Here is a 15,676-nt window from a genome sequence, read left to right on the forward strand (position 1 = left end):
AAGATCCTTGCGTCATCTTGAACAGCCTCAACCGCATCCCCTCAGAGATACAGATACTATGCCGGTAAAATAGTGACATTCATGTGATAACAAATTTTTTTTCGAGTCGCCAAAAATCCTTCTCGCAATCATCATTTTTATCAAACAAGAATCTATTTTCAAAATTTGAGCCAATTCGGAGCATGGAAGTTTTCGGAAGTTTAGCCCTCTCTTCATACTGGGGAGCCGCACTCCCCAAAAATAACCACCCTTCGGTAACAAAGCATGTCCAGTCTTCTTGTATCTGTAGTCACTGCAATAAGTCTACGATTCCCGCCAGAGGACCGGTATTTGTATTATGTTGCACGAGATTTCTTTGCTTCTAGTAAATATAAGTACGATATTTAGCTCCAGCAGATTTACACTTTTATAACGTTTCATTTATTCTGCAAACATGTCTGAAGGTAATTTTTAATTTCTATGAGTATATATATTCTTTCAATACTAAATGAAATATCTAACCTTCACTGTGTAATACATGAGGATAAATTTTCACATTATTACAAAATATGTAATTGCATAAAATAATAACAAAGAACTAAATGTTTTCTTATATACATTATAGAAAAAGGAACAACAGAGGACATGTGGACTCCGTACAAGGAATTACAAAGTCTTGTAGAACGGTACATTACATCTTCTCCAACTACCCATGATCTTCAATATCATGAATTTATAGAAGCTTTGAGAAACCATAGACAAAATTTTCTTACTCTGTTAAAAAATCCTGTAAGTGATAGCGTAATGGGATTTGAGCAATATTACAAGTAACGATAAAAATGTTACAAATTTTTATGTTATGTGATTTAAGATGTATTTAATTGTAGCCTCCAAATGCAAATAGCCGGGAAGAAATAACGAAAGGAGCAATTGAGGGTATCACGCTTCCTGGCTTAGGATATCAATTATTATCAAAAGAATTAGTTGATGAAACGCTAATTATATCAGACATGTATGAGCTTAATGAATTCATGGCATTGGATCTTTTATGTACTGCCCAGTTGCAAATGTCTCATCATCCTGGGTTACCTCGGGGATTAACAGCTATTTTATTATACTATGATGGAAAGAAAGCACTCACGTCAACTTTAAGAATGCTGGTACAAGCTAGAATGGGACATAGCTGGAAAATCGATGCCCCGATTGCTCTTTTAAGACATATTACGGAATATACAAATAAATTGGAAAAAGATGGTTTATTACATAGGATTGTCTCTTTATTGGAAACCATGGATCCTTTGAAGGTATTTTAGGATACATACTAAAATTTTTATTATAAATCTACAGTAATTAAATTATTATTTCACATTTGATAGGAACAAGAATTGTTAGAGAAAAATCGTGCATTAGGAGGATCGAAACATCGTTATATGGTGATGAAACTTTACAACGATTCTAGACAAGACTTGGCCGACATTTTATATCTATGGTCTGCTCAGTCTTCATTGCCAAATGAAATCTTATTTCACTTGGTACCTTATTTACAAACAAAACAAATAGTATCCGAAGCAGGTGAAGGAGGTCCAGATAAAGTCACTCTTGCGATCATAATGAGTGTATTAAACGCAATTAATTTTAGTTCGTTACACAGTCGCGAGAACGGGGAAGGTGTAATAACATTTGTCATACGATCGTAGAAATAATTTTTATCTTGAACCTTGTTATACTATTCAGTGGTTTCTCCTTTTTTTTCCAGAATTGATAAATTCTATGCCGTTAATCGCAGAAAGAGGAGCACACGAAGAATTGTACAAGAAATTATCAGCTAACGTCAGTTGGGAAAATGCCGGATTGTGCGGAGTAATACAATTTGCATTTGCAGTTGCTTTGGCAACGATCAAGACTGCGAGCAGCGTGCAACTTTTGAACATAACCACAGAAGACGAAAGATTGTTGGAAACGGCTTTGTCGAATAAATGCTTTCATTTTATGGCCGAAGTATTGTTCAAGAACAAAATCATCTATTACGAAGAATTTTATATACGTTATTTTCACTCTCTCATTTCTGATTTTATATTGCTAATGCCTATGAAAGTGAAGGAATTGCGAAATAGAGCAGACGAATCTATGCGTTTGATTCAAGCATATCAGCAAGAGGGTATCGAGCCACCTCTGAATCTAGATAATCATTTCGAATATTTGATGTTAACCGTAGCTGAATTATATAAAGAAGATCCTTTAAAATTGGATTTGGTTATGGATTATTGGTGTCACCATTCTGACTCGACGCACGCATCCGCTCCAGCCTATATCAATCGTTTGCCATCTAGACAGGTTGCTTTGTTTAAATTTGTACGTCTTGCCGGGGAAATATTGCCAGCAGGATTATTTGTTCCGTATCTTAAAATGATAGCGTCTCTCGCGTCTTCGCCGCAGGCAGCGCGACAAGCGTTTAATTTTCTTAAACCAAATGGTAAATATATTAATAAAAATGAAACTAACTAGTTAAGATGATCCTCTCGCTAGTGGATCCAAAGGAAGTGCCGCAACAATAGAATGAAGAAGTCGACATCCCATTTCTGTCATCGCTTACTTGACGGAGGTGGCCATCATGGGGGTTTTAGAGGGGTAAAAATCTCGCCTTACCTCCGGCCCTTCCCCAGGGGGCTGGAGGTGTCTTTGGAAGATTCGCCCCACGTAAAAAGAAAAAAGGGAGGGGGCCACCTCCGTCATGGGATGTCGACTTCTTCATTCTATTGTTGCAGCACTTCCTTTGGTTCCACTAGCGAAAGGATCACCCTGTAATACATTAACTTTGTTTACAGGAACTTCCGGATCAACAACAATTTCTTGGGATCACTTCTTCAGTTCTCTGAGCCGCTATTACATTAATCTTAGAAAAGAACTACCGCCTAGCCAAGATACCGTGTATCGTCAGAGAAGTCACCTGAAAGGTATCACTCCCGAGGAAGTGAAAGGTCTTGAATCGGTACTTTTGGTCGTTCAGGTGATCGCGAAGAACGACGAGATGTCGAGAATCGCGATATGCGATCATCCTGGATGGAAAGTATTACCGTCTCTGATCGGTTTAGTCAGTTGTGGAATATCAATTCCATTGAAAGCTGTTTTAATAAGAACTCTCGCCGCGCTAGCAAAATCACCGGAAAGTTCATCGACTGTATGGCAGAGTTTAGAAGCTGCCCAGATACTTTCAACTATACCAACCATAAGTAGCTATCAACCGCGAGGTGTTCAGACAGAATTGGAAGAGATCGAATCGAAGAAAGACGAATATCCGTTGACGCGAGCAATGTTAGAACTATTAGACGTTCTCACGGACTTTCCTATACCACGATTATTAGGAATGGGTCAACGCAATCCTGGTTTTGATCCGTACTTACACTTCATCATCAACACCGTATTTTTAAAGTTCCACACACGATCGTACAAAAATCCAGCTGAAAAATGGGAAGTGGCAGAGGGGTGCTTAAAAATATTCTCAAAACTGATCAAACAGTACGAGCCAGCGGTAGAGGATTTTACTGGATGTAAGGTAGAACTTCAGAGCGGAGAAACAACGGTGGTTAATTCCGCTCCGGGATATCATATAATGACCCAGTTGCATTCAAAGTCGGAGCTACTGCACGTTATACTGTACGTTCTTGATAAAGGTTGCTGTAATTTTGACATCTACGAACCATTTCCAGGTAAAAAGAATCTTGAAAATGCTACATTGTATTGTTTGGAGATACTGGAAAGAGGATTAAAAACTCAGCACAGTTACATGTCGCAATTAGCTGCTGCAAAATCTATACATAAAATCTTAACTGGATTATCAAGATTGCTTTTAGAAGTTGATCCCCAATCGAAGAAGCCTGATTATATGATAAACGTTGCCAAATACATATTCTACAGTTCTTGGCTTCCACAGCATGCGTTTCACGCTGTTGGCGTGATACACGAAGTGACGAACGAGCCAGGGGCTGATTCAGAATTACTTTCCACGTTCACAGCCACACCGACTTTAGCTACGCATATTAGACACGGTTTCGTGGAATGTTTAGACGCAGATATTATTCTCGACGACGATAACGAGTCGAACGAAAAGCAGTACACTGGTAGCTGCAAGGAGAGAATCCTACTGCTGATGATGCACAGCATTACACGACCTACACCGAATCTTGCTCATTATCTGTTAGGATTTGACATCAACATCAAAGACATTAAAAAGACGATACTGCAGCAGCCTGGTATTCTAGGCTTTCCTCGAACGTGTCTCCACTCTATATTAGGAATTCTTGAACAATCCCTCGAGCGTGGTCGTGATAAAATAACCGAAGCTTGTTACTGTTTCCTCCACACGTTGGCTGCGAATAACAAAACATCGGTCCCAGTACTGAGATTCTTGCGAACTAGCATTAATCAAGATTTCGTGCAACGTCACCTCTCCAAGTTACCGTTCGAAGGTCAGAATAAAGCAACAGAGCTTGGTTGCATGTCGTGGCTGTTGAAGATAGCTGCGATCGAATTGCGAGTCGCTGGAGGTAGTTTGCAGAATTTACTCGTTCAACGATTAGTTGGGAACTTTGGCCAAGAAAAGGGACAGATCGTTCCATCGCAGAAACTTCTTATGGATCTGTTGCACTACATTGAATTTCAACTGCAATTGGAACCACCGTTGGTACTAGACTTTTTCGATCCGTCACAGGTAGAAATGGTTTTAGGACGGTGTAGCGTTCCGGTTACCTTGATAGGAGGACCTCGTCTTATAGATATCAGAAAACTGCATTCCTTGATCACCGAAGAATTAGCGGTTACTCAGAACAGTGCAACTGCGACACAGCGGAATCTGATGCAGCAGGAAGTACAAAGAATTTTGCAGCACGCTTTGAAGAGAAATCAGATCAAATTGTTGTCATATGCTACTGTAAAATTCGTCGAAGGCTGGTGTCAGACAACAGAGATACTATTCTGCGTTGCGACAAATCAACAGCTACCCACGGCACAGAAACAGCATCTGCTGTTGAATTTGTCTCACGATTTATTGCAAAAGATGACATCTTGCGAAGCATTGAGCGAGATCAAAACCTTGGTATCTGGAACGGTTCTGATGTTGTTGGTGCATTTAAGAAACAGTTTTATCACACAGACCGACAACGAATCGTTTCCATCGTCACCCTCGAACACGACGATGATGAAGATTATTTTAAGCCATGTATTGCAATGGATTTTGAATGCTGGTGCTTCGTCGCAGAAAGTGATCACTCATCTGTACGCAGCGTTATTGAATTTCCTTTGCGTGATCGGTTTGGAAAAATCAGAAAGTACAAATATCGTAGACTTTATGTACGTTAGCCAATTAGACAGTACTGTTAACAGAGTAATGCCTGTTCAAGAACGTTCCCACCGTTATGCAACGATACAAGTGATAAATAGTTTTGGAAATCAGTTGATGGACATTTTGTGCCACAATTGTTCCGGTGGTCACGACGTCTGCAAAATGTTGGCGTTATCTTGTTTAGATAAAATATTGGAATTGGACTATGACAACGCTTGGATAATCTATTTAACTAGTAGAGGATATTTAAAGCATATGATAGACAGTCTGCTAGAATCTGACAACATGTTGAGGTATATGTTACAACCAGAACCTCCAACACTGAGGCCACTGTATTTGTACGAAGCAAAAATGGCAACGTTTTGTAGAATGGCTTCTACGAGATTGGGCGCTGAGAGTCTTTTAGAGAATAAGATCTTATCGTGCATGTCGAGCATGGTTGTTTTTGATCATCATCCGGACGTTCACATAGGTTTCGAAGGGGGTGATTATTCCTTCATACCTTCTATCGGGCAACGTTACCAGCAAATCTTTCTGCCAGCATTATATTTTTGCGATGCTTTGCTCACCACTCTGGGAACAGAGAATCAATCCTGTGCGATACAAGTTTGTGGCTTTCTACAGAGTCATCGAGATACCATCGAGATGGTCTTAAGAAACGCTTTCCCAAAAGCGAACACTCTTTTCTTGAAAGAGATTGCCTGCCTTACAGGAGTGATATCCAGATCAGCGAACATTGATATGTATAAATTAGTGGACGAGGAATTAACGAGGACCGAATTCGACGACCGTCTATTGGAGGATGTCACTGGGATAAGAGAGCTTCGTGCTCATCTTTATCGACTACAAAAATTAATGTTGTCGTTATTGTGCAAATTTCAATTGCAACCACCTCCTATACGCTTAAGTCACGAGCAAACGGATGCGAATCAACAACATATATTCTCTGTTCAAATAGTAGCCAATATTATGTTGTATACAAGGAATCAGATGCAGCACAGTCGAATGGATCAAAAGATAAGGAACGTGCTGTTTGAACCACATTTGACACCGAAACCAGGGGGAAGAGAAGATAGAATGAAGGATACGTCGGGTGGTGTACACTTGGGAACGATTGTTGATCAGCTTGTATCTGTTACAAATTTGTTACACTCTGAATTGCCTCAGATCGATACTCTCATCAAGAAATCGGCGATCGTAGGAGAAATGAGTACGACAGAATTGAAGGAATACATGTCAGAGGAAGAAGCGAAGCTCGATGTGCAGAAGCAACGAGTTATAGTTGAACAACGATTAAATCGCTGGGTTAAAGAGAAGCGTCAATGCATCAAATATTGTTCATTGATAATAGAACATGCTTTGTATATTCTTTGGAGCCACTTAGATTTCTACATGATACAAGTAGTATCTCGGCATAGCCGAATGCAAGGTAAAACTGAACACATTTATGTTGTAAAACTTCATCGTGTCCTTTTTTTTTTACGTGGAGGAAATCTTCAAAAGACACCCCCTGCCCCCCTGGGGAGGGGCCGGGGGTAGTGTGGGATTTTTACCCACTAAAACCTCCACGGTGGCTATAGGGAGGGCCCGAGATTTCTGAAGAACACACCGGGGACCCCCCCCCCTATCTCGGAGGGGGGTCTAACCTTTGACCCTCCCCCATGTGTCATCGTGTCCTACAAAATCTTCAAATTGTTTTTCTATTTTTCTAGTATCCTCCGGCGGTATAGACGAAGATATGGTAGCGTGGAAAGTATCATCAGAAACGCTAATGGAATTGAAACAAGGTCTCGTTTCGACGTTTACAGATAGTTTTATTACACAGCTGCTGGATACGCATAGTGAATACGCAACAGTGGATCACAGTTTTATCGAAGCTCTCGTAAGAAGAATTAAAAGACTACTGCAGTTTATAATTGTACAATAACAGCACACTTACGTACCCAACATCGATTCAAAATATATAAGAACATATTTTTTTACATACTCGTGTATATTTACAATCGACTGCCAAAATCGTATTACAACAGTATTTACGACTATAATGTTTACTGCTAATAAATTAAATATTTAAGAACTGATTACAGCCTCATCCCATGGTCCATAAATATTATCCTTGTACCTTTGACATTGTATATACCAACAAGGACAAATAAAATGTAAAAATACTGTGGTTATAATGAATACATAAGATAGAGTTTGCGAAAGAAATAAGAGAAGATATAAAGTACTAAATGTTAATAAAGTTGAAATAAATATTTTATTGCTTAATGTATGCATTAAAAATGGTAATAAAACAAAACACTGTACAGAAACTGTTAGAAGAGAAAATGCATGAGACGGAGATACTAATCTGGAAGCTAACATTAAGGAACCAAAAATTGAAGATGTAATAGATAAAGAATCTGATAAAGATATTTGCAAAGAACCATATTTGCTAAATATTAAATGTACAAGAAACATTAATATTGTCATGGCATAAATTGTATCTGTACTAATAGTTTCGGTCAAAGTTTTTAAAACTGGCGATAAAATATATCCGAAAGTAAGAAAAATTAATACAGTTCTGAGATCTTTAGTTAATTTGGTCAAAGTATTTGGTTCTTTTAAGCAGAAGATACAATAACCAAACACTGTACAAATTACACCCGATATAAATATGATATTTGGACTGGTCCATTCTTTGTTTAACCAGATAAATATAATGACGAAAAGAATTACAATGTTTAATTGAATACATACACTAGCACCGAAAGTTATTGCCTCAATTAATGTTACATTGTTTGGCTTTATATTTTTACGCAATTGCTTCAAAAATGTACTATCTGTATAATTGTCTGGTAAACCATAATTTTCATATAAATTTTTCTGCCACTGTACTTCGGTCATACTCGTTTTTAATGAAATTTGAATGACATATGAATATTTACAATCATTTCGTTGATTAAATACTATTACCAAAGGTTAGCATTTTTAAAGTGATGTTCATTCATTCTTCAGTATTGCTCAACGTTCATTGAATTTTTAATTATCTGCTATAAAAAAAAAAACCAACAATTTTTATCAATTTTGAATCACTCTTAATTTTGATTTCATAGATTATTGGATAGTGTATTTAATTAAAAGACCTTACGCTCGGTAGATAGTTTAACCTGGTTAAAAAGACTTTGGAAGGCACTATATATGCTATAAATCCAATAAATAAATACAGTTTGTTAAAAATGCAAAGAATATATAATTCCAGAAGACAGATAATTACTTTATTTAGCCTGAATTAATCAATCAAATTGACTTGGTTACACGAATAGTCCATAAACATTATATCATTAACGATTGGTTATCTTCCATCATCCTTCCACAACTTTTTTATCGAATAACCTCTAAGCGCATAACCTACAAATTTTACTAAGCTGAATGAAGAAGTATTTATATACGTGGAAGAAATATGGCTGAAATTTAGAATGATTTGAATGAAATGTATTTTGAACGAATCACTTTTCTCCTTTTTCTTTACATTTAGACATTTTTTCTTTATTATATGCAAATAGGTAAATAAATTGAGTATTTTTTTTTTAAATATTTGTACCTATATAAGTATTTACCTACTTATATAAATACAGTCAATATGTTTTATATAATATTTATATTTTTGTTACAGAAGAATCATTAGAATTTGATTGAATGAGCGCAATTAAAAAACAAGAAATATGCAAAAATTTAGACGAGCTCAAGCAGAAAATAAAATAGCAATTAATAAGCATTTAGAAGCTAATGCCTATTTAGAATCATCCAGCGAGGATGAGGATGATAGAAATGAAGAAGATATGCAAAATGTGGTTGAAAAGGTGCTATCCGCTTATCAAGGAAGAGAGGCAGATTCAGAAAAAATTTTATCATATTTAATTAATATTTTTCAATCTGGTAGTGCTGTTTGCTTGATATGTATTTCAACTATAAAGAAAGCAGATGCGGTATGTTAAATTGTGTATCTTAAAATTGTTAATTTTACGTTGAAAATGTATTGCAGTTGTTTAATGGAAATATTTTAGATTTGGAACTGCAATAAATGTTATGCATTTTTACATTTATCATGCATTTTGCATTGGATACGGGATAGTTTAAATGTTAAACATGAAAAAGGTATCGCACCAGTATGGGCATGGTAAGTAACACGTTAATGAAAATATATTACGCTCTGTATCAACTGTAACGCGATATATCGCCATATTTTTGTACATATTTCAGTCCAAAATGTCGCACAGAATACGAACAAGACGAAGTTCCTCGTAATTATAAATGTTTCTGTAAAAAAGTCGTGGATCCTTCTTATTATCCATGGAATATTCCACATTCTTGTGGAGAAACTTGTGGAAAAGCTTTGCAACCGGAGTGCGGTCACAAATGTGTATTACTTTGTCATCCAGGACCATGTCCTCCTTGCGGAAAAACAATATCGATAAGCTGTTATTGCGGCAAACAAGTGCCACAGCCACGACGATGCAATGCAAAAGAATGGAGCTGTGATACCGTATGCGATAAAAAATATAAACTATGCTCGCATAGTTGCAAGCAAGTGTGTCACACAGGTGAATGCCCTCCTTGTGGAGAAGCGTTATTGATAGAGTGTCATTGCAAGAGTAAGAAAGAAATGAAGCAATGCTTTGAAGGCTCGTGGATTTGCGACATACCCTGTCGTAGAGCACTTTCATGTAACGTTCATATTTGCCAAAGCACCTGCCATTTACCTGGCGATTGTGGAAATTGTCCATTAGAGAAGAATAGGACTTGTCCTTGTGGAAAGAAACGATATGCGGTATCTTGCGAACAAGAACAGGTACCAACGTGTGGAGACACGTGTGGAAAATTATTAGAGTGTGGCTCACATTATTGTAATATGAGATGTCATACAGATAAATGTGGTCAATGTTTAGAGGTAGTGAGGAAATCATGCCGTTGTGGTAGTTATCAAAAAGAAATTGCATGCGGTAAAGAATTCCATTGCAACAAGAAATGCACGCAAATGCGTCTATGTGGAAGACATTTATGCAATAAAAAATGCTGTGACTGTTTAATGAAAAACATATACAACGTATGCGAAAAGATATGCGACAACGCTTTAAACTGCCGTAAGCACAAGTGTTCTGCACCTTGTCACAGCGGTCCTTGTTATCCATGCGAGAGAACCGATATTATTCAATGTAGATGTGGTTATAATAAAATAACAATACCGTGTGGTACGATGAAGAAAATTAAACCACCGGCATGTAATAAACCATGCAAGATACCGCCGATTTGTCATCACCTTAAAAGGGAAACTCACAAATGCCACCAAGGCCCTTGTCCACCTTGCAAAAAAATTTGTGGTTTGATATATAAAAGATGCGGCCATTCTTGCGTTGCTGTTTGTCATACAAAAGTTTGGGTAAAAGTGAATAAAAATGACGTGAAAACGCAACCCACAGGTCCATGGGATATACAGAAAGAAACTATGCAGCTTAAAACACTACCCTGTCCGGCATGTGAAGTATCTGTACCGGTAACTTGTTTAGGAGGCCATGAAATACGTCCATGGCCTTGTCATGCAGCTAAACCTACTTCTTGTGGAAGACTTTGCGGAAGAATATTACCTTGTACCAATCATAGATGCGAATTAGATTGCCATAAAGTAGCATCTTCTGAAGATGCAAAGAATAGCATTCCATGCATGGAATGTGAAAAGCCATGCTTGTTTCCACGACCGCAAGGCTGCACGCATTTATGTCCAAAACCATGTCATCCAGCGCCTTGTAGTCCTTGCAAGCAATTAGTCAAAATTTCATGCCATTGTGGTATAGGCACATTATATCGAAGGTGTTCTGAATTAACATCAGCTACGATCGAGCAACGTAATGAACTACTTAAATGTGGAAATCAGTGTCCAAAAAATGTAATTAAATCTTTTCTAGTGATTACTAAGTACGTATATACATTGATTTCTTTCTAATTAATCGTTTTTCGTTACAGTATTCTTGTGGGCATAGATGCATGAATAATTGTCATCCTGGTCCATGCACAAATGAAAACGAATGTAATAAAAAAATAAAATTATTCTGCTCGTGCAAACGTATCAAGAAAGACTATATATGTTCGATGGTACAAAAGCAAGAAATTTCTATAAAATGCGATGAAATTTGTATTAAGTTGAAGAATGAGAAGCGCCAAGCTGAAGCCGCATTATTAGAACAGAAACGACAAGTAGAGGAAATGCGTAATCAAGAAGAAATCAAGAAATTCGAACGAAAATTCAAATCTCGGCGTAAAGGAAAAGATAAATTTGATAGGAAACAATTCCATGAAGAGACGTGTAATAATTATAGAAAATGCTGGATTTTAACTATTTTAATAACTTTAATAAGTATTTTAATATATTATGTAGGTATGGAGAAACTGTAAATAGTTGAAAACAGTTAAAAACCATGCAAACAATATTTTGTAATTTTGATTGTAGAAAAAGCAGGTTTTTTAGCTGAATTGAATAAAATAATTTTTATTCTGTAAACTATTGTTATACGCTTAATGAAACATGAGATTGTAAGAAATGATAATAAGTATAATTTATTGAAATTATGCGAAAAAAGAATTAGAAATTCGTAGAAATCAGCCCCTCCAAGCTCCACTCTTGTGATTTTTATGCAAATTTTAGGTTTACGCCTCACTACCAGGAGGCGCTGATGTCGCTTCTCTTCATGCATACCTTGTATGTATGTATATATGTACATATCACTGATTTTAATATACACAACTAAAGACATCGTGACGTCATGTTCCCGCGAAATTCGCCGCGGTATTCAATTGTTTCAAAATGTAAAGAAACTAAAGAAAAGTTAAATATACGACGAAAAGCTGAATATTTTACATTTACACTTCTGTAAATCAAGTAATATGTTAGTAAAAATATCGTATAATATGTGTTTTGAATTCGTCTCAATGTCCTCTAAATATAGTAAACAAAAAAAATATATGGTCCTATTTGTAAAACCCAAGGTGACCTCGACTTCGCCATGAAAACAAACTGTTTTCGATATTTTTTTTACTGATATCTATTCTACACTTCATACCCTGCAACTCTTGTTCTAAACTTTTTTTTGTCAGATGGTTGCAAATGGATGAAAAATCATGAGTAACGTTACAGGTAACACCCTGTATAATCGAAACATAGTCATATGCGAAAAAATGAGTGAAAATTCGTCATCTATATACTATCATATTACACCGACGTGGTGCCGATGCACTTGATTACGAATACGGTTTGAACGTAGAGCATACCCAACACTGCCCAATACTCTCGCGGTTCAGCCCGCGCTGACTGCGCGCTCTGATTGGCCAGTGTTTTTCGTTAATAATTCGAAAACGAAGCCTTAACCAACATTTTGGCAAAGGAAAAAGTTGTTTAAAATGACCTCGGCAATCACAATCATTCTTCCACGGGTCCTACCCCAGTTCTGGGACACCCTGTATACATTGTCCCATACATATAACATATAACCCCTTAAAGAAACTTTTATGATCCATAAAAAATAACGTTGCATTGATTATCTCCCATATGTTTGGGATTACATATAATTACCACTGTAATTACTATTGAATGACATATTGTATACATGCATAGAAACGTGTGCTTCACAAATATTGTTATAACATCATAAAACATGATCAATTAAAATGATAAACCTCTCGGTTATTTTTAATTGATGATTAAATTGATTTGTTAAAACAATAAAATAACTTTGATTAATAATGCGATGACGGTCTCAAATCCTCTTATCAAAGAACTGAAAGGTAATTAACGACTTTTTTTCATAGGTTAGAAAAGTATTTCACTAATGAAATATCTAATGATAATATTAATCTCCCTTTACAAATATTAATATTTTTATTTATTTGAATTAGAAAATGATTATATCAAATTTGTTATCATGGTAACGTACTTTCAGGCTGGACACGAAAGCTAACAGAAGGAGACAGAGAGATTGATGATGAAAATATAGATCTGCCTTTCTTTTGTAAATGTTTAGAGAAATGCTTTCAAAAAGGCATATTGCTTCGTTTCAATCCTATAGGTTTTCCAAAGTTACCTGATGCTTGGTACTGGCTAGAAGAAATTGCAGAAAAAAATTTTAGGTCTATAAAAAGATGTAAATTATTCTTCAAAAAGAAATATTTTCTAATTTTTTTTTAATTCTTTCCATTATTTTATTATTTGCACATTAAAATAAGTGATACTTTATTTAAAAGTACATTATGTTTTACAATTTATGAAATCAAAATGCTACTGTTTTAGTTCCTGTTGTACCTACTCTTTGGTAGTTGAACAAGTAAAACAATCACCAAAAGTTCATACAGCTACTGGACGTCTTAGACTTTTAATTAGAACATGTTTGATACGAAAGTGCCTTCATGTGCCAGTCGAAATGCTGGTATACCCAAATTATACTTATTTTTTGAATAATACATTTTTTTTTATTCTGTATTATTAACAAATAATTATAAATGCAAGATTTTTTAATTTTTAACAATTAACAGTTGTTACATGCAAAACTCCATAGGTCAGAACACCATTAATGGCTATTAATTACTATGATAAGAACAGTATTCTGGGAGATGATATTCTTGGTGAAATATTGTTATCAGTATTACTGCAAAGCAGTAAACTAAATTTTAAATTAAATTTACGAAATTCGAGTTTCCTCGATGAGTCCTGGCAATTACCAGAATGTGTAACTTTGGAATTAGTACCATCTAAAAGTTTAGGTATTTCAGTATGGTAAGAAACTTCAGTCATTAAAACAAACTTCTAATTTTATATTTTTAATTATTATCTTATATCATTGTAGTTTCATTAAAGGGAAAGCATTGGTAGTTAATTTGGACAGAAACTGTGTAGCTGCAGAAGATGTAAGGAATATAATACCTACTTAAGATTTTACCTAAATATGAAATAATGTATTTTAATATTTGTTTTCATATTGTCCAAGGATAAAGTTGAAATTGGAGATATATTAGATGAGATAAATGGAACTGCTATAACATCTAATACTAAAGGACAGTTGCGAAAAATTATGAAAAAAAGTGTAGGCCAACCAGTGTGCCTATATGTAATTAAAGTATGTATTCTAGATAATATTTCTTGCAAACTATATAAGATAATATTGTATAATTGATTTTTAGCACCGTAATAAAGAAACAAATGAATTATACATTCCAATTATACATCTCATAAAAAATTCAGATATCGAAGGTTTGAAAAAAATTTTAAAAAAATTCAGTTCAGAAAACAATGAGGAGAAGCAAAAGAAAGAGACAATAAAACCAGAAAACAAGGCATTAAATGCTGGATTTTGTGTTAAATATTGTGGTTCTGCATATATTGGTACAGAAGGCGATGTTAAACAAATTGAAAGAGCAATTTTGCTAATAATAAAATCAGAGGAAATAAAGTCGATTCCTGCAAAATTTGAATGTCTAGAAATTGGAATTAGAGTGACGCAAGACACTGATGATAAAGTATGTAAACATAACTCTTAATGAACACAAATATATGATATAATAGTAAATTCTGTTTAAATGTTAGGTAATATGTAAACAAAGTTACATGGAAATTTCGTCTTGTGGCCGTACGAGAAACATTCCTAATTATTTTGCATTCATTGCAGGGTAATACAAATAATATTATACAGCTTTAAATATATCTAATAATTTATTTATACTTCAAAATTATAAAATAATCTATGCGATTAATCTAAATGTATTTTTAATTCAATTTTCAGAGATACTAATTGTAATCTAGCAACCAAATTTGATGCATATGTATTTTATAGCCAAAATGAGCAAGAAGTGCAAACTATTTTGCAAAGTTTGGGTCAAGGATTTCAACGTACTCATTTTGCGGTATAATTGTTTGAAATAAAAATAACACTTTTAGAGAAAGGTACTTTTCAATAATGGAAACAATATTTCGTGATAAAAATGTTCGTAGAACATTCCTACTTATAAAGCTAGTCAGTTATAGAATGGATACATTCTTTATTTTATTCTATAAATATTTATCTTCTAATAAAAAAGGAAATTGTGAAGAAGGTATAATTTTATTTCCTAAAGTAAAATTAATGTATATCGTATACATTTCTTCCTGTTAGTCATAATACATATCTTTCCATGCATATGTAATTGTTAATATTGATTACTCATCGATATTCTGTCTTTCATTATATTAGAATAACTCATTAAATGTAAATACAAATGTATTTATCAGACAATCAAATGTGCGTGCAATTACAAAACCTCTGATAATAAATGACTTTGTAATTCATATTATGTATA

The 15,676-nt window shown here is 35.1% G+C and overlaps 4 protein-coding genes across 5 annotated transcripts; 3 read left to right on the top strand and 1 right to left on the bottom strand.

The window, feature by feature from the left end:
* Nucleotides 1-291: 291 nt before the first annotated feature.
* Nucleotides 292-7,529, top strand: Nup205 (nuclear pore complex protein Nup205). 2 transcript variants are annotated; one of them, XM_076691734.1, is made up of 7 exons: nt 292-443; nt 605-768; nt 867-1,283; nt 1,356-1,647; nt 1,736-2,452; nt 2,805-6,746; nt 7,030-7,527. In XM_076691734.1, exons 1-7 carry the CDS (start codon nt 434-436, stop codon nt 7,242-7,244), a joined length of 5,757 nt encoding a protein of 1,918 aa, XP_076547849.1. In that variant the 5' UTR covers nt 292-433; the 3' UTR covers nt 7,245-7,527. The 2 variants fall into 2 exon arrangements, with proteins under 2 accessions (XP_076547849.1, XP_076547850.1); XM_076691735.1 differs by lacking the exons at nt 292-443; nt 605-768; nt 867-1,283 and having other exon boundaries at nt 1,516-1,649; nt 7,030-7,529.
* PIG-C (phosphatidylinositol glycan anchor biosynthesis class C) lies at nt 7,321-8,206 on the bottom strand. The gene has a single exon (XM_034337541.2). It carries the CDS (start codon nt 8,204-8,206, stop codon nt 7,388-7,390), a length of 819 nt encoding a protein of 272 aa, XP_034193432.1. The 3' UTR covers nt 7,321-7,387.
* Nucleotides 8,207-8,724: 518 nt separating this feature from the next.
* On the top strand, nt 8,725-11,856 carry LOC117610290 (NF-X1-type zinc finger protein NFXL1). The gene is made up of 5 exons (XM_034337517.2): nt 8,725-8,865; nt 8,976-9,288; nt 9,367-9,479; nt 9,563-11,243; nt 11,321-11,856. Exons 2-5 carry the CDS (start codon nt 9,025-9,027, stop codon nt 11,747-11,749), a joined length of 2,487 nt encoding a protein of 828 aa, XP_034193408.1. The 5' UTR covers nt 8,725-8,865; nt 8,976-9,024; the 3' UTR covers nt 11,750-11,856.
* A 793-nt stretch (nt 11,857-12,649) lies between these two features.
* LOC117610294 (uncharacterized) lies at nt 12,650-15,631 on the top strand. The gene is made up of 9 exons (XM_034337528.2): nt 12,650-13,135; nt 13,291-13,477; nt 13,638-13,773; nt 13,903-14,120; nt 14,191-14,251; nt 14,332-14,460; nt 14,525-14,860; nt 14,928-15,010; nt 15,124-15,631. The coding sequence occupies exons 1-9, from the start codon at nt 13,099-13,101 to the stop codon at nt 15,248-15,250; spliced, it is 1,314 nt and encodes a 437-aa protein (XP_034193419.2). The 5' UTR covers nt 12,650-13,098; the 3' UTR covers nt 15,251-15,631.
* The last annotated feature ends 45 nt before the right edge of the window (nt 15,632-15,676 follow it).

The sequence above is a fragment of the Osmia lignaria genome, chromosome 13 (assembly GCF_051020975.1).
Source record: "Osmia lignaria lignaria isolate PbOS001 chromosome 13, iyOsmLign1, whole genome shotgun sequence".
Classification (NCBI taxonomy): Eukaryota; Metazoa; Arthropoda; class Insecta; order Hymenoptera; family Megachilidae; genus Osmia; species Osmia lignaria.